The sequence below is a fragment of the Petaurus breviceps genome, unplaced genomic scaffold, assembly GCF_028583685.1.
Source record: "Petaurus breviceps papuanus isolate PSGF00001 unplaced genomic scaffold, PetGlider_PUasm1.0 91041, whole genome shotgun sequence".
Lineage (NCBI taxonomy): Eukaryota > Metazoa > Chordata > Mammalia > Diprotodontia > Petauridae > Petaurus > Petaurus breviceps.
The window spans coordinates 14693153-14720787 of record NW_027187400.1 but is presented as its reverse complement, the minus strand read 5'-3'; the positions used below and the strand labels follow the sequence as shown (position 1 = coordinate 14720787).

At 45.7% G+C, this 27635-nt stretch overlaps 1 protein-coding gene across 3 annotated transcripts in view; it reads right to left on the bottom strand.

The window, feature by feature from the left end:
• The window catches only part of UBR4 (ubiquitin protein ligase E3 component n-recognin 4), a 145980-nt gene that overhangs the window by 68652 nt on the left and 49693 nt on the right, over window positions 1-27635 (bottom strand). For 2 of the 3 annotated variants that reach the window (XM_069079151.1, XM_069079153.1), the window contains 28 exons: window positions 27484-27554; window positions 27247-27394; window positions 25677-25907; window positions 25036-25206; window positions 24305-24487; window positions 22289-22447; window positions 21255-21407; window positions 20386-20613; window positions 19746-19903; window positions 18788-18959; window positions 18370-18571; window positions 17333-17496; window positions 16393-16609; window positions 14752-14968; window positions 12699-12762; window positions 12168-12302; window positions 11596-11770; window positions 9106-9246; window positions 8515-8636; window positions 7618-7729; window positions 7177-7307; window positions 6893-7070; window positions 6336-6440; window positions 4569-4706; window positions 3078-3252; window positions 2423-2519; window positions 879-986; window positions 416-532 (listed from right to left, as the gene is read on the bottom strand). In XM_069079151.1, the coding sequence (XP_068935252.1) occupies window positions 416-532; window positions 879-986; window positions 2423-2519; window positions 3078-3252; window positions 4569-4706; window positions 6336-6440; window positions 6893-7070; window positions 7177-7307; window positions 7618-7729; window positions 8515-8636; window positions 9106-9246; window positions 11596-11770; window positions 12168-12302; window positions 12699-12762; window positions 14752-14968; window positions 16393-16609; window positions 17333-17496; window positions 18370-18571; window positions 18788-18959; window positions 19746-19903; window positions 20386-20613; window positions 21255-21407; window positions 22289-22447; window positions 24305-24487; window positions 25036-25206; window positions 25677-25907; window positions 27247-27394; window positions 27484-27554 (4272 nt within the window). Of the gene's footprint in view, window positions 1-415; window positions 533-878; window positions 987-2422; window positions 2520-3077; window positions 3253-4568; window positions 4707-6335; window positions 6441-6892; window positions 7071-7176; window positions 7308-7617; window positions 7730-8514; window positions 8637-9105; window positions 9247-11595; window positions 11771-12167; window positions 12303-12698; window positions 12763-14021; window positions 14055-14751; window positions 14969-16392; window positions 16610-17332; window positions 17497-18369; window positions 18572-18787; window positions 18960-19745; window positions 19904-20385; window positions 20614-21254; window positions 21408-22288; window positions 22448-24304; window positions 24488-25035; window positions 25207-25676; window positions 25908-27246; window positions 27395-27483; window positions 27555-27635 lie in introns of all 3 variants that reach the window. The other variant, XM_069079152.1, reaches the window with a different exon arrangement.

The following is a 27635-nucleotide window of genomic DNA, read 5'->3' as shown; positions in this document are numbered from 1 at the left end:
ACACACACACACACACACACACACACACACACACACACACACACACACACACACACACGCGCGCGCGCGCCTGCATCTGTGACTTTGTCTCTGCTGTACTGCTGAACTTATAACAACAAACAGCAAGAGAGTCTGCTGGGCAAAGTAGTCCTTTGCTTCCCAAAATGGACCTGCCAATACTCTTTAACCTTTCCAATGAATGACTGCAGGGAGAACTTCAGGGTGTGGAAGGGTTCCTTAAATATGAAGCCCTCACTTGTCTTCAAACATCAGTAAAAGCTGAAGGGACCAATAGCTAGAAGAAGGGGCTTCTGAAATATTTTCCTCATAACTAACCCACGCAATGACAAGTGTTACCCTTTTCCTAGGCATGCCCCATTTGGCTCGTGCTCAAGAAGCCTAAGGCCAAGCTTACCTCACATATGGAGGACTTGGACCCTGACTTGGTCCTGGACATGAAGACACTCAACAATCTCATCACCACCAGGTGGACCTCATTCAGGGCACAGCGTTCATTCTTCTTAGAAACATCCTGCAAAGAGAATACCACCAGCTACATGGGGAAGCCCTGAAACCTACCATTAAGCTCTTGGGGTGAGACTATGCCAATCAAATCACAACTAAAGAGTCTCATGCTGATGATTCAGGGATAGAATGTGCCCCATGTGTTCATGGGAAACATAGGCCCTCAAGTTCAAAATGGCTACAATGCCACACAAAATGAATAATGCATTGAAGAATTCAGTGAGCAGGTCCTCCAGGAACTGCTCTGACATCAGAAATGGCAGGATGAAGCAGGGCCTCTGCCAATCCTTCAGTCCCCAGACACAGGCACAAGGAACAGAAAAGAAAGATTCCCGCTGACTCTCAGAATTCACCTTCTTGTCCATGCCCAATTCTGCAATAAGCTGAGACAGCAAATTGTCCAGAGCACCCTTATCCTTCTCGTCTTCTCCATCCAGGTCAGTTGTGAGCATCAGAACGACCTAGAAAGCAGCAGACAGGCAAAGGATAAAATCTGGGCTCTTAGAGAGTAAAGGCTCTGAATGCAGGGTACATAAAAGGGCAAGGTTAGTCCTAATTTCCTAGTTTCCTCTACTGATAAGAACTCCATTTCATTTATCCACAAAGTACTGCTGCAAGATGGGCTGGGACGGGGGAGTGGGGATTATTACCTCCATTTGATATAGATGGGTAAGTTGAGGGGCTGAGACTTCAGCACTGAGAGAAGAGTCTCCCAATAAATAGGAATAGAGTACAATGATAGAACTATCAGGCCATGATGGAATAAGAGGCTGTGTGGCATAATGGAAAGAATGCTGGACTTGGAATCAAGAGAGATCTGGATTTGAATCCCACCCCTGACACTTACTAGCTGTGTGACCATGGGCAAGTCACTTAACACCTCTGAGCCTCAGTTTCCTCATCTGTAAAATGGGGATAATAATACCCATAGTACCTACTTCACAATGTTGTCATGAGGATCAAATGAGATGTCTATAAAGTACTTTGTAAACCTTAAAGCATTATAAATGTTAGCTCTTATCATCATTATCATCACCGTTATGTTATGGAGGGAAGATCACCATACAAAGAGTCAATCAACCAATCAATCAAGAAACATTTATTAAGTGCCTAGCATGCCAAGGACTGTGCTAGGTGCCAGGAATACAAACAGTCCCTGTCCTCCAGGAGCTTACAATCCACTGGGGGCAATATGTGCATACAGCTATAAAATGCATAAATATAAATACTAAGTAATTCTGGGAAGTAAGGCACCAAGAGTAGGGGCAGGGTAGAAGTGAGTGACCAGGAAAAGTACGTGTCAAACAGCGGTACTGTATTGACCTCAAACAGAAAAAGATGGCTAAGGCTGCACATCGTGTTTGACACCCAGTACGGAAGGTGATACTTGAGCTGAGACCAGAAGAAAGGACAGGATTCTAAGAGGTGGAAGGGCATTCCAGAGCGGAAAGACTGTCAGTGTAGAGAGGAAGTAAGAGGGCCATGGGGGAGGAGAGGAGACTGCAGAATGTGTAGAGGGGAGCAATGTGCAAGAAGGCTAAGACAATCCTAGAGAGCCACTGGATGCCATGCTGAGACCTCCTTCAGGAAGAAAAGCACTACTGTCAACAAGAAGAAAGGGGGCTTTGGCCATAAGAGCCTCATTCAAAGCTCTTTTGCTAACTACTCATATGACCATAGGTAATTTATTTCACTTTTCTGAGTCGTGGTTTCTCCAGGTATTATAAATGAGGGTATTGATCTAGACAGTCTCTATAATCCCCTCCAGTTCTAATATTCTATAACCCTGACACCAACCCGGATCCAGGGGTCACACAGCAAGAGGAGAAAGGAAGGGTGTATGATCACGGCCTACCCATACACAGTGTAAGCAGTTCCAGGAATACCTGATAGGTACCTGCATATAGGGGATGGCTCGGACTCCACCTACATTACGCAGCTGGGGCAAGGTCTGCAGCAGCCTCTCCAACAGCATCAGGCGGACCATGTGCAGTCTTATTAAAAAAAAGAAAGGAGACATGGGGTATTCATCATAACCTAGAAAACAGAGGCCTTTCCTTCTGAATTAGGGGTGAACAAAGGAGCACAAGAAAGGTCCTGGTGGATTCCATTCAGGATGGCCAAATGAAGGCCCAAAAAACCCATAGGCTTTCTCAGGTCAAAAGAATGTTTACTGTCATCACTGAGCACAGTAGGGGGACAAAGCAAAGCAGGTCAGCCCCCTAGCCATTACAACAACTTAGATTAAATATTCAGGGCTTAATACCAATTTATGGATAGTGATGAGTGAAGGAAAAAGACAGACTTCTGGACAACTACAACACGATTAAGATAAACATGAGACTACAGACACACCCATGATAGATTCTCCATCTGGGTCAGGTTAGGTACAAATTTAGCTAGAGGCAGGGAAATTAATTAGAAGACCTTTTGAAATCTCTTCTAGCTCTAAGATTTTAATCCGTTTTCTAAGCTCTTTGTGTTCAGAGTGCCTCCAGTCCTCACCTGCCCAGTGAAGAAGCATTTCCCCATTACACCTTCAAGACCCTGACCTGTTGCTGGTATTGAGGTCTCCTTCAGCTTCCCCTTCTCCCTCTCCCTCTGAGCCATCTCCTTCCTGCTGGCCTGTGGTGGTGCTGATGGCTCCAGTACTGGAGCTGACGCTACCGGGCCCAGCGGGATGGCCCTCTGCGGTGGTGTCACCATAGGCGCTGCTCCGCCCTGACACTGAAGAAAAGGAAGGAAAAAACATCATCAGCCCCAAAGAGAAGCAACACTTTCTCCCTTCTCCACCCTCTCCCACGAGTGGCCAGCCAGGAGTATGAGTAGGATCGGTGGCCTTCAAAGCATTTTTCTCCACATGACACTAGAGAGGCTCCAGAGAGCCCGGCTTCATCAGTGTTCTACTGAGCCGAGCTGATGGGGCAGCAAGTCTCTGAGTGGGGGGAAAGGCACGGGAGAGGCGCAACAGACATCCCTGGACAGACCTCCAGCCACAAGTCAGCCAGATTCTCTGACCTAAGCTCTGCTAGCACTCCCCAGAGGAATTCCTACTGGCTCAAGATCCTAGAAAAGTAAACTAGAGCTGACCTGAAGTCTTCAAACAGAACTTATCTCAGGTTGGTTGCCCCTATTCAACCTAATTCAATCACCCTAAGTGCCTAGAGCAAGCTTAGTGCTAGACACAGAATGAAAGATGACATATCCCCTTGCCCTGAAGGAGTTTACAATCTAATGGAGGGTTTGGGGTGTGCAGAGAATAAAAGTTACACACAAATATTATGTGCTACAGGGTAACCGGAGATTAAAGGAAGGATCCAGAGAAAATGCTTTAAGAGAATTTTTGGAAGGAAAGCTCACTTTCAGCTGCTTTGAGGTCAGATACTCCCCCCAGCCCCCAAGTTCTTCAATGAACTGCTATGCATTTTGGGAATGCAAGCTGATTTTAATAATCTAGGGAAGGAAATCATACACAGAAATGGGCTCCAAAGCCAAATAAAAAAAGATTTTTAGATTAACTTCCACTTAGGATTATTTGAACCCCAATGGTTCCCCCTCCACTGGCCCTGATAATCAAAGAAGAGTTATGTATCTTTCTCAGTATTTATCTCTTTGGGCTCAAGATACTACCAAGCTTAAACCTCTAGAGTCAAGCTTGCTGCCAGAGAAGAGCCCTGGAAAGCTACCTCCCCTAGATTCTACAGAGGGGTATGGACCATGGAACACTGCACAGAACATCAACCTTTTTCAATACATCAGTTAGATTTGCTGGACTTCTTTTTTCTTCCTCTTTCCAAATTCTTTTATTATAAGGAATGGCTTTGGGTTAGAGGATGAGGAAGAGGGATACAGTGGTTAATGTAAGTGATGTAAAAAAAAAAAATTTATTAAGAAAAATACTTATAGCTTCAAATGCATCTCAATAAGGAGCATAAAACACTTTAGTTCAAGCTATGTCCACTCGCTGCAATCTAGGCCTAGCATTCAGGCAGTAATTTCTCCCTTTGTCTCTACCCTCTCCACAGGCTCTCGTGAGACATTACCACTGTGCTCTCCAGCCACTGAGTCCACGGCGCTCCCTCCACTCTCGGAGCCCACACTGCCGCCATGATCGGCAGGAGAAGTCCGCAGGGTGGAGCCATCAGTTGCGGCCGTGCTGCCTTCGTCGTCTGATGCTGGAGCTAAGAGAGTAACAAGAGCTGTTACAGGTAAAAACACTGCCTGGGTGTGACAGCATCAAAGCACACGGTGCAGTTTACATCCTGTTGTCCAAAAGACAGCTTTGCGGGTTAATCTCCAGGAGGAACGAACATCGTACACCGCTCACTGCTGCTCAGACAGAAGTGAAAACCCAGCTCCCTGGGCATTTCCTTAGCCACTGAGTTATGCTACAAGTTGAATATGACTGACATTCAACAAAATTTTCCCAAATAAAATACATCATGGTCTTTTAGTGTCTAGGTGTTCCTGACATTGGCCGGTCATGATCATCCAAAGCAAGGGACTCTAAATTATAATGGGCATTTATCTCTATTTTGATCACTCAAGGATACCTCCTTTATGAAAAGCCCACATCAACCATACACCATGTGCTTTCACAAACCAGCCCATTTCTCTCTCTCTCTTTTCTTGAAATCATATGGCATGGGGAGAGTTCAATGGGAAGTTTCACACTTTCTAATTAGCCTCATCAAATACTAATAATGAAGCAAGGAAATTCCCCAGAGACAGCCACAGCATCCAGGATTAGGACTGAGCTGAGACAGGGGGGAAATGCTGGATGCAACACACCAAGAAGGACCAGCCAAGAAAGCCACAGAGCATGGGTGAGAAAGCCACACAGCACAAAGGACAACATCCATCTCAAAGCTCTAACACCCTAGGGGCAGTCATCCAACAAGCCTCAAGAGAAGCTACAGGCCATGGTGGTGGTTGTGGGGCAGAGAGGAAACAGTGGCTTGGGTTGGTTTCTTCTTTGCTCATCTTCTCAAGGTAAGATTTCCAAAAGAAAAGAATAGAAAATAGGGAGCCATGGTCTAAAAACATACTGGAGTCAACCCTTGGCCTATGAAAGAACTGGGTTTCCACTAAGCCCACTATTCAGGCTCTCTACTGCAAACCCTTCTTCCTCTCATTGGCCTCATTCTGGGTCTAATTCTTCGCCCATTTATACCTTCACGAGGACACAAGTGAGGAAAGTGAAAAACTGATGAAATTCATGCTGGTCAAATATTTCTTTTTACCAGGCCTGGTAAGTTTTGTTGCAAAGAGGATGAACTTAAAACTACAATGAGGTTTAGGGATTATCTGCGAATTTTCAAGTCCATGCTATCCCTCAGTCTTTGAGCCCAAAGGTAACAGAGTTGGTCAAACTGATCCAAAAGTCACTCGAATTTCACCTGAAGCACACTCTTACTTCTTGCCACTTCAGTTTTACCTAGAAGTGGTGAGGAAAAAAATGAAAGATGGGGTCTGTATTTCCTGCCCCAAATGCTACAAAGCCCTCCAGTGGAGACCGTACGGCTCCACGGAGCCTGGACTTCGCCAGCCACCAGGCCTTTTCTAGGCCTTCCCTCGTGGCACCAGGTGGAGTCGAACTGCAGCAGGGAAGGGACAGAGAAGACAGACATGCGCTGCTGCCAAGCAGTGTTTCTCAAGATGCCTCTGACACACGCAGCTTCCAGCCAAAGCTGAAGCCGTGAGCCTGAGACGGCCTGTCAAAGCAGCTGCCCATCACACTTGCGCAGCACAGGCAGGGAGGCCTCAGGGTCCTGGGGCCCTGAGCCTCGCTCCTCGCTGCGGACAGTTACCTGATGCTGTGGTGTCAGAAAGGGTTCCTGCGTCCAGGGAGGAAGAGCTGGGTGCCTGGCCGGACAGTCCCAGGCTCTGCAGGCCCAGGGCACTGCTGCTGCTGCCTGGGAAACAAGTGGAGAGTGAGCATCACACCCCCTCCAACCCCTTAACCACAACACTACTCAGGCCACCTGCTGTTGCTGAGAGCCTCTAACACCAGTGCATGGCTCCTTCCTAGCCAGCAGGAGGTCTTTAAACAGCCACTGCCGTCCACCCACCAGGCTTGGGTGATGGGTGATGGTGGCAAGTATCCATCTGTTCAAACAAGGACACAGGCCAGAGAAGCCAAACTGATTCAGGAAGAAATAACCAAAAAGACAGGCCTGAGAAACACTTAAGATGAAATCCACTGAAGGCAACCCCTCCGTCACTCTCCACCTGTATCTCCGAGCAGCGGTTACCCAGATCAACCTCATCTCCCAAATCTGGGCATAGGCTAATAAGTCAAATGAAAACCATTCACTAACACAGGCCATTCCTGTGGGGCCACAGCAATGCCAGGAAAGCCTTCTACCTTGCTGGTCCTGTTGCAGGCTCAAGGCAATGGCGAGCTCCACCATAGTCTCATCATCTGCATCGGGTGGGATGTCCAGCATGGGAGGGAAACCCTCTGCACCAGCCAGGAGAGCCTCCAGGGGAGAAGGGTTGCCATTGTTCACATTCTCGGCTGTCTCCAGCACCATGGACTCCGACTGCAGAGAGAAAGCCTGCTAAGTGCCCCTGCTGAACACCTCAGAAAAGGGAAGGGGCTGCTTCATAATAGCCCTGTGCTCCCTTCCTGAAGGACTTAAGACTCACCACCATCTCAAAGTCTCCATGGTCCACCTCGTTCTGCTCTTGGCTCTCCTGGCGGATGTGCCCACTCTCTGGAATCCCTGAGGACTGCATCTTCTCATCAGCATCATCATCATCATCATCATCCTTGTCCCCTGGGTGAGAGAAACCTAGGTCACCTCAGGGCTCCTGGCTTCTTCATTCCTCCAGCTGCAGCAGGTTACAGCATGGACTATCAATACCCTATGGACAGTGGCAATCCAGCACCAGGAGCTTTAAAGCACTGAGCCTTCCTTGGAAGGCTAAGCTCTACACCCAGCCAGTTTAGCCTGAGAAGATGAAGATGGCAGGCATTTTCCACCTAATCCTAGGGACCTTGGGCAAGACAGGAAAAATAACACCACTGTTTCTCTCTGAGCACATATAAGCACCACATGCCAAACAGACAGCCAGGTCATGTATTACCCATGGGTGTGTTGCTCCGGGGGGAAGAGGGCAGTGTCACATGTCTCCGCTTGTTTCGGGGCCTTAGCACTCGGATCAGAGCCTGTTTGCAAGAGAAGCTCACAGCAGGATCCTGAAATATAAACGGAAGCCATCGCACTTGGATTTCAAGGTACTCATCAAATCAATTAATCCCTACACTTTCTGACTAATCCTGAGACCCAGCTGGATCAGGTCAGCCTTTCACCCCTGACCCCTAAACATATCAATATACATCCACTATAGTAAAAGATAGACTAGTCATTCGTATAAGACAGCAGACTGTTAGCCAACACGTATAAAGTCAAGTTATTTCTTGTGTTGTTTTAGACCAAACCTAAAAAAATGAATAGCTTTCTATACTACAATAACCTGTGCTTCTAATTCTTGTATTCTCTTAAGGAGGGGGGCATTTGGAAATAGAACACAAGCTTTATAGAAGTACAGTCAATTGCTATTCAAAATGCTGACTCCCATTTTCTCCATTTCAAAGATCACAGACTTAAGAGCTAGAAAAGTTCAATTCACTCACTTTAGAGATGAAGAAGTTGAGGCTCAGAAGAGTTAAATTGGCTTGACCAATGTTAATAAAAGAGCTAATAAAAATAAGCTTATAAAAGAGCTAGAATTCAAACCAAGGTCCTCTGACTCCAAACTCAGTGTTTTTCCCTCCATACCATACTGCCTCATCAGTTACTTGCCCAAGAATCCAGTGGGTACAAAAATATGAGGATAGGAAACAAGTTCTGGCAGCCAGAGGCCTCCCCAGATTTTCCCAATCTGACAGAGATTTTTAAAAGATTCTCTATTCAGATGTTCAGCATCATCCCCTGTGAGACTGCGACAGGACAGTCAGAAAGAAAGCAGACTGATACATACGGGGCAGAGGAGCATCTGCATGTAGATCTTGGAGGCTGTGTTGATACAGTCTAGCTCACAAGTACAGTAGCCATGGATGATGTCCACCAATGCATTGACAGTAGCTTCAACATGAGTCAAACCTAAAAAGAGTAAAAATAATTAGAAAATACAAGACTGTTTGAGATTGGAAGAAAACCCTTGCCACTTAGAATGGCTAAATTCCTGTTTCTTGGTTGGAATGCCATTCTCAGAGAAAAGGCAGATGGAGCAAGCACTGAAGACACTGAGAGTGTGGGTCATTATCACAGCATGTACCTAAAATAATCTCTCTCTCTCAAATGATCCTCAAAATACTTAAGGTACCAAATATTTCATGGATTCACAATCATACACTCACCAAAACAAAACAAGTAGGCAGTTGCTGCTTTGCCTGGGCTTATCAGCACCTATCCCTGACTATTCCCACCTTTTCTGCCTCTCTTGATGTCCCAAGCCCTCAGCCCAATCAAGGCCTGTTACACAGTAAGTGCTTAATAAACACCCTCTGATTATTAACTGACCATTCCCTGAAAACAAAAACCAGACAAAACAGCTATTTTAATGAAATACCTGGTAAGCAGGCAGGTGCTAAAAAGGCATTCTTGGGTTTAGATGCATGCAGTTTCCAGAAATGGTTGATAAGCTGAGTGATGAAAGTACAGCCATCCCCTTCCGTTTGTTTCTGGGGCTCTTTCCCCTCATCCACTCCTTCTAAGCAGCAGAAAGAAAATTATTAATGGTGGTAAGCTGGGGATGAAATTTAATTTTCATTAAGGTTAACTCAAGCCAGGGATGTCTGCCTGTGCAGATAGCTTCAAGGAAGGCCCCAATCCAAAGGAGAGCTGTCTCAAGACTCTAACAGGAATGTACAAGGAAAAAAATAAGAATAGGGAAAGCACATTCCAGAACAATTTTATCACTGGCATTAAAGAAACAGAAGTCTGGGGCCTTTCCACTCTGCCATCAGTGTCAAAGTTTCTCTAGAATAATCCCAGGACTACAAATTGTGAGGAAAAGGGATGAAAAGATGATGGATAAAGGAAAAATTTGAACAAGAGATAACTTTAAAGAAATCAACAAATAACTTTCTGAGGGTAACTTAAGAGTGCTGGCTTGGGGGCTCTACAGGATAAGAGTTAGGGAGTTAGAACCAAAATTGGACAATGGCCACTGAATTTATAAAACAACAGCTGAATAGCATAAAGACAAACATTACCTTAGGACCCTAACCCAAGTGTGGCTCAGAGTTATACCCCAAAGGTTAAGAGACTTGAACTCTAGAGGGTAAGGGAAGCATCTCACAAAACATAAATTCTATCCAGAAATCACATTATCTCTGATATTACTGATGCCAAACATAAGGGATAATCAGAAGGGACTCTGTGGAATAGGCATGTTACAGAAGTAGTTCTTATAGCAATGTCTACAAGATAAAAATACTAGAACGTGAATAGCTCCACAGAATAGACTTCGGTTCTTTTCAAAGTGCCTGATAATGGCCTAGAGTTAGCCAAAGATGTGTGGGAACACTGAAAGGATGAATGTGCAAAGAGTAAGTCACTGATTCAGGGACCTGCAAGTGGTATTCAATGAAGGATTACCACCTTTTCTGGAATTCTGAATGCTTCTCAAAGAAAGATTCTAGTCATTTCAACTCAACAAATGGATAAATAGCTCTCTTAAGTAGTCTACAATAGAGGGTATAGAGCATGTATACAAAAGGCAATAATACAAAACAAAATGGCAAAAGAATAAAACAAACATAAAAGTGTTCTAAGAGTTAAATGGAAGGAGAAATTCATTCTAGCTGAGCGAGATAACTACTACTACTAACATTTAAATAGCACTTATTATGTTGCCAAGCACTATGCTAAGTATTTTACAAGTATTATCTCATTTGATCCTTACAACAATTCTGGGAGGTGGGTGCTAGTATTATCTTCATTTTACATATAAGGAAACTGAGGGCAAACAGAAGTTAAGTGACTTGCCCAGGGTGACACACAGCTAGGAAGTGTCTGAGGCTTGATCTGAACTCAAGTCTCCTTGACTCTAAGCCCTATGTCCTACCCACTGGGCCACCTCGCTGCCCCAAGATCTTTCCCAAGATCAGGGAAAGCAATCAGACTACCTCTACAACACTGTGCTCAGTTTCGTAATCCCTATTTTAAGGAAGATACTAGTCATCTGGGAAGCAACCACAGACAGATGGCAAACTACTGAGATGAAGGGATTCCAGAGGATACCAAGTGAGGATCAACTGAAGACATGAGGGGTGTTTAGTCTAGAAATGCAAAGACTTAAAAAACTGTAGCAAGCTTCAAGTAATCTGAAAAACTGTTATATGAAATAAGGACTAAACTTGCTCTGCTAAGTCCCAGTTAACTTCAGCAACAAGTGAAAATTTTCATAAAGGTAAATTAAGGTTTGATACAAGACAAAACTTCCCAACCATTAACACTGTCTGAAAGAAAAAAAGACTGCTTTGGGAGGTAGCAGGCTCCCCCTCACTAGAGGCCTTCAAGTAGAGGCCAGGTCAGCCTCAGATTTTCTAAGGGGGCATCATGATTAGGCATCACCGATGATTAAGATAAAAAGAAGATGGCGGTTGTGGGAAAAGCAAGATTACATTCTAGATCAGTGCAGAAGGGTAAGATGAGGCTGGGGAATGCCAAGTAGCACAGTTTATTAGGGCTGTAGAACAAAGGAAGAGAAGGAATATGAAACAAGGTTACAAAGCAAGGACATACAGTCAAGCTAAGGAATCTGTACTGCCTGATCTACCAGGAGTAGCCACTGAAGGTTTTGAAACAGGAGTGATGTAATCAGTAGAAGACAATGAGATGATCACTTTTGCAGATTAGAGAGGTCTGATACTGGAATCAAGGAGAACCAGTGGACAGCTGCTACAAGATACTTAGCCATTATCTTTTCTTCCAGAAATAAGGAAAGACAAATGTAATCTGAATCACTCTCTCACTTCTCCTGTCCTTCTTGTTTCAGTGTTTTCACAGGACAGTCAGGAAGACGAAGGGCGTGGCCACCCAACGTTCCATTCACCTGCTTCCACTGGGGGCACCTTGGACTCGGTGAAATGGACCAGGTTGTTGGGGCGCATGATGGCAATAGAGCGAGCGGTGATCACGAGCCGCTGGAACACCTCCGGGTCCAGCTCCTTCCCGTCTCTGCTGGAGGAGTTGAGGCACTGCACAGCTTTACTCAACAAGGCCTGGTCCTGTTAAAACAGCAGGCTCACACAGGACTGGCCAAAAGCAGGGGACTAGGGCTGGAGCCTATGGGAGGATCAGGGAGGTCGCAGCAGCAAGGCCACCCTCCATCCCTAAAGGGGCAGGGAATGGGCAAACTGCTGCAGAGTGCAAAATGTGAGCAGGTGTTACCAGTCAAAAGCTACTGAGGATTACGGCCTCTCCAGCAGAGTCTGATCTCAGCTCCCCAGGTTTATACCTGCAGCAGAGATCTCATCTTCCCCTCTGTGTCATGTTAGCTATGGTTTCCATTCCCCAAATTCTACTCTATCAGAGGCTCAGCCATCTCTCGAGAGAAAGAGTTAGCAAAGAAGAATGTTGGGGTGTTTGGGCTCGTAGGCCCTGAGGGGTCCCTCGGGTGATTACCTTGTGGTTGTGGTAGGCCGAGCGGCTGGTGTGAAGGCTGGCAAGGAGGCTCTTTGTCTGCTGCTGGACGCTGGATGGTGCTGGCATGGACAGCAGCATGGTAGCCAGCTCCTGAGCTGCAGCCTTGCTCTTTTCCTGGTCCCAGGAGGACACAGAAAGAGAGGGCAGAGGGATAAGTATCAATGCAAACCCAAAGAGCCTGCCTCTGCTCTCCCTCCCTCCTTTCTCCCACCACTTCAGGAGGCCCGTCTCTTGCAGGATTCAGCCACAGCATGGCCTCAAGTCCATGCCCTCGTGGAGGCCTCAAGTGGCTGGTCCAGTGGCCTGGTGCCTGGCTCTGGCAAGGACAGCATAGCCAAGGATACCACACAAGGGTGCAGAAGCTGTGTGTTCCCCAGGGTTGCTCCCCAGTGACCAACTCCCAGGGTCCATGCCAAACAGAGGCCAACCTCTTCAAACATGAGACCAGAAAGCCCTGAGGACCCACATGCCTTGTCAGAAAGCTCCCATGGCTTTGAAGAAGTCACTTGCCTTCTCACTTACAGGACCCACAGCAAAGCAGCTTTCGAGGGCTTCTAAAGAACTCCCCACTAGCCTGGAGGGAAGAAAGAAAAGCAGCTTGAGTCAAGAAGCCCACCTCCCCCTTGTGCTTTGGCCTAGGCAGACTACAGCTGTGGGTAGCTCGGGGACAGCTGGTGAATGCCAAAGACAGAATCAGAGCGTGATAAGACCGGCCACAGGCACCATGCATATCATTTCCTTGTGTCACAGGCCACAGTGAAACCTGGCTCCCCCTCACACATCAACCTGGGGCCCTGCTCATAATCCGCAGCTCAAAGACAGGGCTTTTCTCTCTCAAAGAGGATAAAACTGTTCCCTCTGCTGCCTGTGGCAAGGATCACTGGAATTGGCTTAACAACCTGGATACACCAGAGCCCAAGGCACAGGGGTACAGAGATCAAGGAATGATGGGGTGCCCCCAAGGATAGAGTATTATTCTTGAATACTTCTTGAAGTGAGCATAAGTTACACCATGACCATAGTCCTTTTAGATGTCCCCTATACCTTCAGCAAAGGCCACACAAGCATCTCCTGGGAACCTCGAGTGTTGAAGCTATTCACAGCAAAGGAGAGAGAAGAAACTAGGTTATCATGGGCATGGCACTGCCAACACCCCAGTGATGGCACACCTACGGTGCCAATCAGAATCAGATGCTATGTAGCTGCCCATCAGACACTCAAGGAAAAGGGTAGATAAGCAATACTGTTACCAAAGCTTAAGATCCCCCAAAGAAACATCCTGCCAACACTCTCCTGAGTCTTCTTCTGCCCCAACTCTCACAAGTGTATTATAATGAAAAAACCCAGTATCTTGACATATGAAGCTCTGTCACACAGAGAGAGAAGTGTGGAAGGGGGCAGTAGAAGAGAAAAGGGCAAAAGGGGGTAGAGAAATGGAGCAAAGAACAAAGAAAGGTAAGAGAAAGGATTCAAGAAACAACTGTGAGCAAGTAAGCTCTCTGACTGCTTATCTGTGATCAAGCAGATAACACATTTTTCTTCCATTGGTCATAAAACATATGATAAAGAAAGGTCAGAAAGGAAAGGGGCAGGAAAGAGCAAGCTACAAGTCAGTCTGCAAAGCAGGCAACAATGACACCAAATGGGCGTCTGAACACCTCAGGCCGACCCATCTTTACAGGGAGAGAAGTCTGCAGCCATGCAAGAAGCAGAAAGCAAGGAAGCAGAATGGCCCCTGTCAACAGAAATGGGGTAAATGCCAAGCCACATTGCTGCTCAGGGTGCTCTCAGACACACATTCACTCGTGCAGAGGAAAGGAGGGCAATACTAACCGATCCAGCTTGGTTAGGGACTCAGTTTCAGAACTTGGGGGGAAGCAAAGAAAAAAAGGAAAGAAAATATGTGAAGCTCAGAGAAAAGTAGAAACCATAAATCAATATGGGGAAGGGGAGGGCAGGGAAAAGGTGCTGTCAAGCCAGGCTCTTCTTGGCTCTTATATGTTAAGAAAGTCAACATCTCTCATTGTAAGATACCTGGCCAAGCCTCCCTGCACAAAGCCAAGCACAAGGCATATTTTGGGAGACTCTTGAACTGATCCCTAGGATGCAGAGGGCAGCCTTGGACCAGCAAAGCTGCTCTCACAAAAGTGACTAGTGCAGAAAAAGACCAGAGGATGGTAAGACCAGAGAGTCCAGGAGGACCTGCCAGCAGCATGTGCAAGACTGACTCCCCAAATGGCAAGCTGGCCTGAGACTTAATTTTCCGTTCTATGTGGCTGATCAAAATAGGTTAAGAAAGGAAGGAGTCAGAAAATCTCGGAGGAAAACTGGACTAGAGGGTATCATGAGAAGGGAAGGGAGCCTTAGGGGTTGACTCCACGGGATCTTCAATTCTACCAGGGAGACACTAAACATTGGTGAACTAGGTGAAAATGAAGGGCAGAGACTGAGTTCTGGACAGATGTTTTAAAGCACACTCTGAAGATAAACAGGAGCATGGAGTGGGGAGGGGAAGGGAAGAAGAGCCAGCTATGTCCAAGTTAAATCCATCTAAGGGTGGTACCTCTCCAGGACAGTCCCACTGGAAGTGGCAGGGGCTGCTGTGTCACTCTCGCCAGTGCCGTTGCCCTGGTTCACGTTGGGGGGACAGATATTACTGACAGAGGCAGAAGGGAAATCCTCTGGGGGTTCATCAGGCCAGCCAAACTGTTCCTTGGTCTTGCCATAAATCTTGACAGCATCTATCATAGTGACTCCTGCTGGATCCACTGAGGCCCCAACTGTAAACCAAAGAGAGAATTTAGGAGGCAGGCTCTCCACAGGATTGCCCCTCTATCCTTCAAAGGCAGACACTGCACCAGTCTATGGAGAGAAGCTAATTGAAGCATCGTCAGGTTTATCCTTATGCTTCTTTTGCTTGCTCTGCAAGCTTCTGCTCCTAAGGCCTCTAGGACTCTCCACTCCTTCACAAACATTCTTGGCTTCAGTAACAAATAACAAGTCAGCTCTCCATCTTGGTCCTAGGATCTCAAAGAGATGTGCCCAGACTTGGTCACACTGTGAGGGCACTAGCCCATCCACCAGGACCATGTACAGCCAGTCCTACACACAACCATCTCCCAGAGTCCTTTCCTGGCTCAATCACAATACCAACCACTTGTTATTGGCTACATCTGCATCTCCTAAAAGGGACACAACAGCCTGACAAGGAAAAGAGGAAAGCAGAGCTGAGCCTGCCTTTACTGCATGATCAAGGGGCCTAGCACTGAAAGGCAAAAGCTCTTGCCAGTGAGGGAACACAGGCCCCACTAAGTCTCAACCCCAAAAAAGGAAGAGCACAGGGCTCCATCTGTTTAGACTGCTGGGCTCTCTGCCTGAGAGACATGAGCACAGACTGTGCACAAACAAGATCTCACTGCACTCTCTTCTCATCTCTCACCTACACTTTGCAAGTGCCTCCTTTTCTTTCTGTTATTTGGTTGCTGCCCTCTCCCACAGAAAGATGGTGAGGTCCCATAGAGGGGTGAAGAAGGAAAGGGATATCTCCATTTAAATAGTGCCTACTCTATGGCTAGCACTATGCTAAGCCCTTTTTACAAACATTATCTCATTTGATCCCCACAACAATCCTAGAGAGAAGGTGCTACTATTATCCCCATTTTACAAGTGAGGATACTAAGACAAAGACAGACTAAGTAACTTGCCCAGGGTCACACTACCACTAACAGAGTTTGGGTTCGAATGCAGGTCTTCCTGATTCCAGGCCCAGCACTCTGTTCCCTAGCCCACCAGCACAGCGCTGCCACCTGCAGCTGACAGCACAGATCATGGCCTCTCAAGAGTGATGAGCCATGCCCAAGACACAGCGAGTCACTGCCCAGACCATGGTCCACTCCTTTGTTCTCCAGAAGTTCACCATCACAATGCTTTGCATATAGAGGATACTCAATAAGTATGTCATTTAGTCCCTTTTCTCCTCCTTTCCCAGGCACTGCTTGCCAGGGGGGAGAACAGCCCTAAATGCTGCTGTTCCGCTGCCTGACACAGAATCCCAAGTCTATCAAGAGTCAAATGCGTCTCCTGGAATCTGCCCAAGGAACCCTGCTCTCTTTATGTTCAGTTCCAAACTGATCATGCTCACAAGAGAGGCTAGAACGGCCCATGGCCCCTCATCAGAGGTCAGCGAGAGAGGCCTCCAACTCACTGAAGATGCTCAGCTTCTTGTCAGCCTGCAGTGCTTCTTCTCGGGTGAATGGGAAGTCAAACCAGCGTGACCGGGTTAGATTGAGCTGCATGGTCCGGCCGAATATCTCGATGTACGATGGGGCCCGCTCGATGGCCTGGGTTCCGATCTGCAGGCGCATGCCCGTCATCACCATTGTGCTGTTGTTGTTGTTCACTTCGATGGTGAAGCCTCCAGGCTATGAGAAAAGAGAGCACAGCTTAGGAAGTAAGCAGACATGCAGGACTTGAACGTGACAGACACAAAGCCACCATCGTGAGGCCCAAGGAGGGGGGCAAGGACAACAGAAGGATCTGCTGCTGTGGAGACACTACAGGAGACACGGACACCCATCACACAAGACAGCAAGAGTCACCATCTTCACATGAAGGACCGACAGAGTTACTCAACAGTCTAAAAACAGCTCAATGATTGAGCAGGTCACTTCACATGCTACTCCCTAGCACCCTTATCTGTAAAATGGGAATAATAATTTCCTCCTTGTTCCTGAGGCCAGAAAGACCAAGACATAGGATGAACAGCCAGCTGACATGCTATATACTCCTCAATTTTGGAGTGCCAAACACTTGCTCCAAGCCCAACCAAAATTTTCTAGTATTTCCTAATCTCCCTTGCCTGTTCCCCCAATACTATAGACAACGCTCTTGGCAATGTTAGAAACAGGCCTGTGGAAAGGGCATTCGCCTGCATATGTGATGTATGGAGACTATAGTAGACTAGGTAACACATCTGCTTCATATGCTTATTCAAAGGTTTAAAAAGTCCACTGTTCTAATGTCATCCATTTGCATTAAAGTCACAGGTGGTGATTACTGTGTTCTCTCTGAAAAGAAGTCTATTTTCCAAACAAATGAATGCTTCGACACCTCTCAGAAAGAGCCTACCTCAGGCCAATGCTCACCTTGGTGTTGGCCACATACATGCCCGTGGAGTTAAGCCGGTGTTTTATCTGCTGTGCATTGTAGACCTGTAAGAGATCATTGCCACCAAACTCCACATCTGTCAGCTGCTGATTGTGTTCGAAGAAGTCAATGGGGAAGGTGACCTGGCTAGAAGTTCGAGTAGCTGTATGTAGAGAGCAGAGAGAGATGTCAGAAAGCCCCAACACGTGTCATCTACACTGAGTCTGGTAGAAAGAAACCTGTTTTCTCTGTGCCCAAGTCACCCTTTGAACTTTGAGCTCAGCAGCCTGAAAAGGAGCTCAGGCAGAGCAGAAAGAACAGATCCCATTTCTATAGCGTGTTTCTCACCACAGTTCTGGGAGTGAGGGAGTATGAGTTATTATCCTCCTTTTACATAGGACTCAAAAGAAGTGAAGAGACTTGGTTCAGGTCCCAGGTGAGTGTCAAGGCCAGGACATCAAGCAAAGTGTGGCTCCTAAGTCCCATGTTCTTGCTACTATCCCAAGATGTATCAGAGAAGATACTTCATTGTCCTCCTTTTCCCTGCCAACAATCTACTCCAGGACTGGCCCTCTCATTGGTAAGAGATTTAGCCCATTAATCATTAATATTGTCTCCTGAGAAATGTGAATTACACCGACCCGTACAAGAAATATGAATAGCCAGGATGAGCCCAGCAACAGTCTGTGAGGGATTTTCTACTCTAACTCAAACACTCCTGCCTTGGAGCACCATTGTCCCAAAGGAACAGTGCATACCATTTCAGAGACAAGGGCTCAATTCTTGGTTGTCTGTTGGAAAATCAACCACCTTGATGCCTTCTTTCTGTTCACATATGCTAGCTATACTCTGAATACAGGAAAACCCATGTTTCCCAAGGATAAAAACCCAAAGAGCCTCCTCCCAAACCTAATTCAGAACTAAACTAAACATGTATTAGGCTATAGATTAGAGCAGCTGTCCTCTGCTAACAGGTGGTCATTATATCCAAATACAATTCAAATGCTTTAAAAAGGTGTGGGTGGGGGCTCCTTACTAATGGCTGCTGCCTTGCGCTTTCGGACAGGTTTCATGATGCTAATGACACTGCTGGGCTGCAGGGAAGGCTGGAGCCAGTAGGATGTGTTTTCCACATTGGCCATGTAAATGCGCAGGCTGCCATCCTCACACAACAAAATCATGGTTGTCCTTTGTTGCTCATTGCAGGCTGTGTGCCGGATGGCAACCATGTCCTGGATCTGGGAAGGAAAAAAGGACAATTATCAGCCACCACAGCAGTTAAAAAGGTGTTCAAAACTGAGAAATCATGGCAGAGCAGCAGCAACTTCTTCCTCGAAGAAGGGGTCTAGGAGAAAAATGGCCAAAATTCTTCTTCTACAATGAGGCTAAAGAATTAATCTTCGGCTAACAGCAGAAAAGGTTCATGGTCAAAGACAGAAGGAACTGGCACCAACCTTTGCTTTAGCTGGCAAAGTCTTGATCTCCTGAATGAGGAAGGTGTCTGGTTTCACCATGATCACCAGTGGCACACCTGTAGTTTGCTGGACACAACACACCAAACCAGGGTGGTTCATCACCTCAGACCACTGGCAAAGAGCAGGGGAAGTTTTGCTGCCACCATTAGTACTGCAACAAATAAAGATGGGCCCACAATAATTTAGGTGACAATCATCAAACATTAATTCTATATTAACCCAAAGAATGAAGAAGTCACTCTCTTCAACAGACTACCATGGACCAATAACAAATGAAGATGGTATAGGAAAGGGAGAAAGGGACAAATGCCTGCTCAACCAGATCAACTAAATCAACTCTGGCCATTCATTACTGGAGGGAATGACACTGCACACACCTAGGCTGTCTTTATGACCTAATTCTGTTCTGGACTCAATACACATCTTCCTTTAGCCCCAAAAGTAAGCCCCTGCAGACTAGGGCACATTTCATATCATAATTACAAGTCTATTGATAACACTGCTTAGCAACCAAATTCAAAGGGTCTGAATGGCAATATGTGGCCCTCTATGTCCAGAACTCTGGCAGACAGATAAGAGCATGACATTGCCTGCTTGTTCCATGTCCACTATCTTGTCTAATGCTCCAAGTTTACATACAGCAAAGCATGTTTCCTGGCATGGACAGCTGAGTGTTTGTACTCTTGACTTTCCTTAAATGTGGGTGATTTACTTAAAAAGAAACACAAACAAGAGGTAACTATAAAGCAACTTTTCCAAGGCCTCCAAACTTTTATTTCTGCCTTTAAAAATTTGATGATTACTTTCTCACAAAATCCTATTACTTAAAGACTTGGCTTTGGTTTCCAGATGAAATGGTACAAAAAACATCCTTTACTTACAGCTGATGCCAAAGAGAGAGAATGCTCCTGCCCATGAGCATAAAGTTGGCTCCTACCTCTTAATATTGATGGGGAAGAGACGCAGCACCTCCAGAGTAGCCCTGCTGATGGTAGCTGCAAAGGATTTGCCTTGGCAGTAGCTGAAGAAGAGCATCTGCAGCACGTGGGAGTAGTACACAGACACGCCTCCTCCTGCCACCTGGCTATTGCTGTCCTGCTGGGACACAGACCCAACATGTGTATTGAGCAAAGCACCAGCAGAGCTGAAGAGCAGGCAGGCAGGCCTCTGCAGCTCCGGCTTGGCTGCTGCAGAGAGTACATCTCCTGGGGGAAATTTATAACCCCAACCCTGGGAACTGAGGATGGTGGATCATTAAGGTCAAGCAGTTTCACCCTTGAGCACATGAAGATGTATTTAATGTCTTGGGAAACAAGAGAGCAGATGAAAAAAAGAACAAATATTCTCTCCCCCTCTCATGGATAAACTGCTGGAGAGGCTGCATGGCAGAGGAGAAAGCAATTTCTCTATTCCTTACTCCCTGGGTAGCACAGGATACTTCAATTTACCACTCAACCTCAGTTTCCTCAGCTATAAAATGGGATGTTAGACTAAAGGATCTCTAAGGGTCTCTTACAATTCTAAATCCTATAATCCTAAATAATTGAGGGCAGAGAAAAGAGAAAATTCACTCCAACCTTCAGGTCTTCATGGTTGACTTCCAGCACATTTGTGACATAGAAAGGCCCATGCTGGGCACTGCTGGCCTCCTCCATGAGCTGAGTGTAGATGTAGCCAGCTGAGGACATTATAACAATAATGTTCTTGCCCTCTTCATTGAAGAGAAAAGCAACGTCTCTGATCTTTGAGCTCGGCAAGAGAAAGTAGAAGGTTGGGCTCAAGGCATCAACAGAGAGGTCGTATATCTGTAGGGTAGAGAGAAAAAAGACTAAATAAGAAGCAACTCTTGGTCCTCTCTGGCAGAACCTCACCTGATTCGTTAGTGGCTAAACCAACCAAGGCTGCCAGGCTGAGTTGGAAACTAGTAGATGAAGGATTAGAATGAGTTTTGACTTGGATTTCTTATGCTTGGCAAAAGCAAAATCTGTTAGTTCCTAATGGATCTGAAGCAATGCCCTTTCAAAAACTAAGAATTGAGACAAAAGATGGCCTAATTTACCATCACAAAATTATCAATCTTGGAAGGGAAGACCCTGAAAGCTTCTGAACAGAATAGAAAACAACTGCTATTTACACTCATTCTAGGCCATCAAAATCTAAACAGTGAGCCAGAGAGGTTGGCATCCTGACTTGTATCTTGTCACTAGACTTGGATGAATCTGGAGGAGTGAGGCTGACAACTCTGAGCAGCTCTTTCTCACTTAAAAACAATTCGCTCCCGAGTCAAGCCATCACCTTCGTGATGTCATTGGTCTTCTTCAAGAAAAAAGGATGAACAACAGCAATGGCTCACCCCCATCGAGAGGCTTTCTGAAGCGCGCTGTTGGCTGGCAGAGGCTCCCAATCACCACACAGTCATTATACCAACAATAAGAGCAGAGGGTACCTTGACAAAGTCTGCAGTAACAATGGCCAGCTCTGTCTGCGAGCCAGGTAGCCACACAGCTTTGATGATAAAGTTTCCCGTTGCCAGCTGAGGATGCAGCACCAAGTGGTCAGAAACGGAGCCTGAGCTACTGAAGGTCAGCACATGGCAGTCCTGGTACCCAGCATGAGGACAAAGAAGACAAAGTATGGTCTGACTTACTCCTGCTCAAGTCTCAGAAATCTCCCTCTCTTCTTGGCCTCTCAACTGACTTCTATACCCCAAAACAGAGACTTCCTCTTGGCTGTGCAATGTCTGTGCCTAGTCATGTAATCTTCTCCCGTCCTCAATGCTTCCCACCAGGACCTTCTAGACCCATTCTCCGCATACTGACATCCTCATCCCTTCTGCACTTTCAAGATATAGTGTGATGTCCACCCTCCCCACTGACCTCTGCTTCCCTGAGTCACAAATGGCCATTTTCTCCTTGAACCTTGCATACCACCTTATTTGAACATTTATGTGTTTCTCATGATCTCTTCTGTATGATCTTTTGTTTACCAATTGTCTCCCCTGATTTAAGTTGTATGAAGACAAAAATTATTATTTATCTGAATCTTGTCCCTAGGGCACTGTATATAGTAGGCACTCCAAAAGGGTTCACAGAATTTGTTGAAAGGAACCCTTTAAAGACAACCACTTAAACTATCATAAAGAAGTTTTCAAATTCCTTGCAAGAAGCAGTCAGGCAAAGGACTTTAGAAAAGTATAATCTTCTGACTAATTTTACCTAAAATCAAAATATATCAATAGCCATAAAATAAAAGGAATGAAGGGGCCATAGAGGCATGTATTGCATTCTCTTCAACTCAGTACATTTATTAAGCACTATGTCAAGTGCATTATGATCATCATTGGGAAGAATAGAAAAGGGAGGGGTCCCTGCCCTCATGTAGCACATAATCTAATAAGGGGACAAATGTGACAATCTGGGGAAAAGATTAAAACTCTCTACAAAATTCTAATGGACTCCAAAATTGGCTCTATACTCTTACCTTCAGTCCACACACAGCAAGATAGTCTTCCTTACAAGGATTTCCAGTGAGACTTAACACAGTGAACGGGACTGGTGCCGATGCCAGGCGGGTGAGGGTCAGCTTTCTTTTACTGGAATCTGCTTGTTTGAGGAGTGCAGAGAGCTGTAGAACAGTAATCTGCAAAGAAACAAAGCCAACATATATTCCCAGTTATGATACCATCAGAAGACACAGAACCTTCAGTAAAGGGCATGATTTCTTCCTTGTCTCATGTGACCAGGAACCTCTGCTACAGCTTTGTTTGGCAGCTGGGCAAGAAATACCTTCCTAGCATTATTGGGAGTCAAGATGACAGAGTAGCAGGAAGCAGTCAGTAGAGAGCACCCTGCCCATCCCCACCTTCAAACAAAAAAATTCCTTCAAACAGCACTAGAAAATGCACCCTACTGAATCCTGATGGGGAAATCCAAGAAAATGTCACAGGAAGTTGTTTTTCCAGCACATGATGGCATAGGGAGACAGAAAGATCTGTAGAAAATGAGGACAAGCTGTGGCCAGGATCACTGAATGCAGAGTATTCCAGTGTCCAGGGAGAGACTATGTACCTGAGAAGGAGGTATCTTAGACCCATACTGGGGCATCCCCAGACCCATACCAGAGTAACTTAATAGGGAGAGGTGCCACCTGGCAACTGTGTTGCCTACTATCCGATGCTAGGTCAACGATCCAGCTAAGAAGGTGATGTGAGCCCAGAGGAGGAACCTGCAGAACTCAGACAATAGGGACCACAATAAGAATAAAACTTTACCCTAGACTAGACTACTCTGGAACCACTGAAAGTTTGTAGCTCTCCAATCTGGGCTGTCCCTGGGATCTTGGAACAGAATACTCAACACCCCCAAGAAAACAGCAACAGGACTAGTCCAGAGAAATTCATGTTCCCTCTTCCCTCTAAAATTACACAAAGCCTAGCCATAACATCAAGTGTGAAGTTAAGAAGTAACCTGGCAGAATGGGCAAACAAAAAAAGAATTCTACCATAAAATGCTAATATGTTGACAGTAATACTCAAGACAAAAAATCAGAAGAGGATAACTCCAAACGTCTATAAGCAAAGCCTCAAAGAAAAACACAACATGGGCACAAATTAAACTAGAATTCCTAAAAGAGATGAAATAACGTTTAAAAGTTTAAGAATGTCTTTGTCACTGAAATGAGAGTACCAGAGAAAAAAACAGGAAAGAAATGAGAATGATGGAAGAAAGAATTGTGAAGGATTAAACAATTTTTAACCATTAGACAGTTAAATAAACAGGGCAGGATGGGGAAGCAGAGTTGGATACAAAAATACATTTCACTCAACAAGGAAAGAGTGAGGAAAGGGAATTAGAAGAAGGGAAAATTAGGGGGAATATCAGTCCTAAGCAAAACAAACTCAACAAAATGATGTACAAAAACATTTATAACAGCTTTTCTTGTAGTGGCAAAGAATGAGAAGCTGAGGGGATGTCCATAAACTAGTACATGGCTGGGCTGTAAGAAATGATGGAGATGATTTCAGAAAACCCTGAGAAGACCTGGATAAACTGATGTAGAGTGAATTACACAGAAAGAAGCAGGAGAACAATTTCTTAGAATGAAAATAGTAAAGACAAACGACTGAAAGAATTTAGAACTCTGAACAGTATGTTATCATCAAACACAATTTCAGAGGACTAATGATAAAGCATGCTACCCATGCTGTAAGACAAAGGTGAAAGACTGAGGGTATGAGAGAGAGAGATCTCTCACTCTGTGTGTGTGTAAGTGTAAGAGACAGAGAGATATGGCCAATGCAGCAATTTTTCTGCTTGATCATATATCTTTGTTGATACAACTATGTTAAATGTTTTGTTTTTTGTTTTTCTTCTGCTCTCAATAGGGGTGGGAGAAGTAGAGGAGTTGGAACAGGAGAGGTGAATTTTTGTTTGTTGAAAAAATAAAATATAAATTTAACAAATCCTAGTGAGCGAATAAGGGAACTGGAGGATCCACCTTGCCCTTTTCATGGCTGACAGCTAAATGCTGGCGTCGCCCATGGGGTGAAGACAGCACACACATTGCCACACGTCTTAGCACATGAGCACTAATGAGCTGGCGAATGGTCTGGCCCTGGTCTCCACTGTAGTTCATCCGGACATTTTCAAAGGCACCTTCCTGAGAGCCTAAGGTAGGGACCTACAAAAAGGGGAGAAAACAAATATGCAATGATAATGTAACCAAGTGATAATGTGCCAGTACTAGGTCTACTTTTTAAAAAATAAGTGTAATGCATAACCTATATCAAATTGCTTACTGTCTCAGGGAGGAGGTAGGTGAGGGAAGGAAAGAGAAAATTTGGAACTCAAAATTTTTTTAAATGAATGCTAAAAATTGTCTTTACATGTACTTGGGAGAAAATAAAATAAAATTTAAAGAAACAAATAGGGGTACTTAGGTACAATGTATGTAATGTATGTACTACCAGAGGACTAGAGGAGGTATGCAATCAGGTGACAGACTGTTCATGGCTAGACACTTATCCTAAGAAGGTGGAGAAGACATCTCAAGGGTGCTGAGGGCAGCACGGGGCACAAGCTGACTGCCAGTTAGCTCAATGGTCCCCGCACTGCCTGGTTCCGTGACCACATTGGCATTCACTGGTCCCTGCATTGCCTGGTTCCATGGGCACATTGGCACTCACTGGTCCACGCACTGCCTGGTTCCATGAGCACATTGGCACTCACCATCAGCTGGTCTGTCATCTCCACCATCTTGTCCAAGGTGTGTAATTCATTGAGTGCCTGCTGGGCTCGGCTGCTGCTGCCCATAGCTGAAGCCTGTTGGAAGTTGATCTGAATGGCCTCCATGAGGAAGCTAAGCATGTCTAACACCAAGGGAGCGAAGGAGAAGTTTGCCTGAGGAAAAAAACAAATGAAGAAATAAAAGTGCACAAAGATCAAGTGTTCTCTCTGTGATATCCTTGAGGAGGTGCCATTACAATACATTTCTCCTCCTTCCTAGTCCAACATGCTAGCCACTGGAACAACCAACTGAGGTTTCATTTGACTAGTATAAAAACTCAAGACTTCCCGACCTCATTTCCCTTTCATGCAAATGGCTGCCAAACTTATTGTGCTGCTGACTCAGTTAACTGCTCCAGTGTCCCTCCCCTGCTTTACGCTATCAGGCAACAGAGCCTGCTGAGGTGATGACTGCCAATGGTTGATTACAGCTATTCCCATCACACATGTAGAGAAACTGAGGTGAAAATCTGTGACTCTAGGTGCCCAATGGCCCTAGAGAAGCCCAGAATCTGGAGGCCCTCTTCCACTTGCTCTCAGACTCTCATCCCTACTCCTGGCCGAGAGTCATCTGGGAAGCCCACCTGGGTCTGAAGCTCTTCTCGGCAGCCCTCCACGCTGCGGCACAAACTGCTCTTCTTGGGCTTCTCCTCATCAGCACCTTTGCCATCGCTGATGGTGACCTTGGCCTTGTCTGCTGGGGATGTGCTGCTGGCATGGCGCACCACACTTTCAGAAACCCGGGGCTCACTCTGAAATGCTGACTCCTTCATGGTGGAGCTCATGCCACTGCTGGGTGTCCTCTTCACCAGAGCCTGAAACAAAACAATAAAAACTCAGAAAGCCCTGGCCCTACCCACAGGACCTTGAGTCTATATACCTGAGACCCTGGGGCAGCTAATCATGGCAATGAGTTACAGAATATCACGCCTCGAACAACATACCCCAAAAATGACCTGAAGAAGAGGAAAATGAACAGCCTCTCAAGTCAGTCCAGCCTACTTTTGGAGACCTCTAACTGTAGAGTTCTTCCTTATAGTAAATCTCAATTTGTCTCTCTGAATTTCCCTCTGAGGTCAAGCAGAACAAGCTAATTTCTCTTTCACATGCTAGCACTTCAGATACAAGAGGAAAACAAATGTTTGCTAAATCTTCTCTGATCCTGACTACTTCCTTCAAATAATCCTCACACGGCACAACTGAGCTTTCTCATCCCAAGCCCACTCTGTAGCCAATAAACGGCCTCCCTAAATGTGCAGTCCAGAAATGAATACAACATTCCAGGGATGATCTCAGCAGGGCCCAGGGGGAGTCTCTGCACCACAGGCATGACGTCATCTCTCAGAGCAGGTGAAAGCTGTATTAGTTTTCTTGTCTGTCATGCACTACAGCTTCATACTGACCGTGTCATTCACTGAACCCCACCCCCATCTTTTTTAGAACCACCACTACTAGCCAGGCCTCCACTGTCATGCTACTTGGGGGGTTAACTGTAACACATATGCTCCTCAGTCCAACGTTTTATCTAGACTGTTGAGACCTTCTAGAAGCCTGATTCTCTTGTCCAATGTCTGTCCTGGCTTTACATCATCTACTAATGTTAGTTATGATGCCTAAATTCTGTCCTCCCAACTGTTCACGTATGATGTCTTATTCTGAGGATAACACCTCATGAATCCTATTCCTCACTATTTCCCTATCATCGTTTGTTAGAGACGGAGTCTAATAAACTAGATCTAGAGGTAGCCTGGGAGAAATGACAAGAGATGATGCAGCCTGCCTACAGCCCACAAGACGCCTATGGCAGCGGCACAAGCTAGACTCAGATTCATTATATGTTAGTGCCAAAGAAGATCTTGGGTGCAAATGCAATCTCACAGGTCATCCTATCTAAAGCCTTCATTTTTCAGAAGATACAGGGAATCTAAGAGGAAGAAATGACTTTGACAGGGTCATACAACAAGGTGGGGGAGAAAGCCAACTTTAAAAGAACCCAAAATGCTCCCACACCAATCCAGTTCTGCCTGTGACACTGCACTGGATTTCACCAGGAAGGCAAATGGACTAGACCCTTGTGCGTCCTGGCAATTCTCTCCCAGTCTGGTCTAACTGCCAAATCACTTAAGAGCACAACAAGCATTCTGGCCCCCTTACCAAGCAGCTACCATCTTCCTTGGCTCCACAGTCACAGAAGAAGGACCCATACTTGGCATAGGAAATCTCATGATCCTTGTGGCAGACTTTGGCACACACTGTGCACACACCGACCCCATCCACCATCTTGCAGGTGTGACAGTGGTACCTATAGAGATCAAAAATCCCCAAATAAGTGACAAATCCCAGCAGGCAAGAAAGAGAAACCCCTAACTTCATGGGAAAGGGCACACTTACCAATGCTGGTTCATGAATTCTTTCTGTGTGATAGTAAATGTGCATAGCTTGTTGCAAAGAGAATCTTCATCCTCCAAAGTAAAGAAAGTCATTTAGCCAGAAACACACACACACACACACACACACACACACACACACACACACACACACCC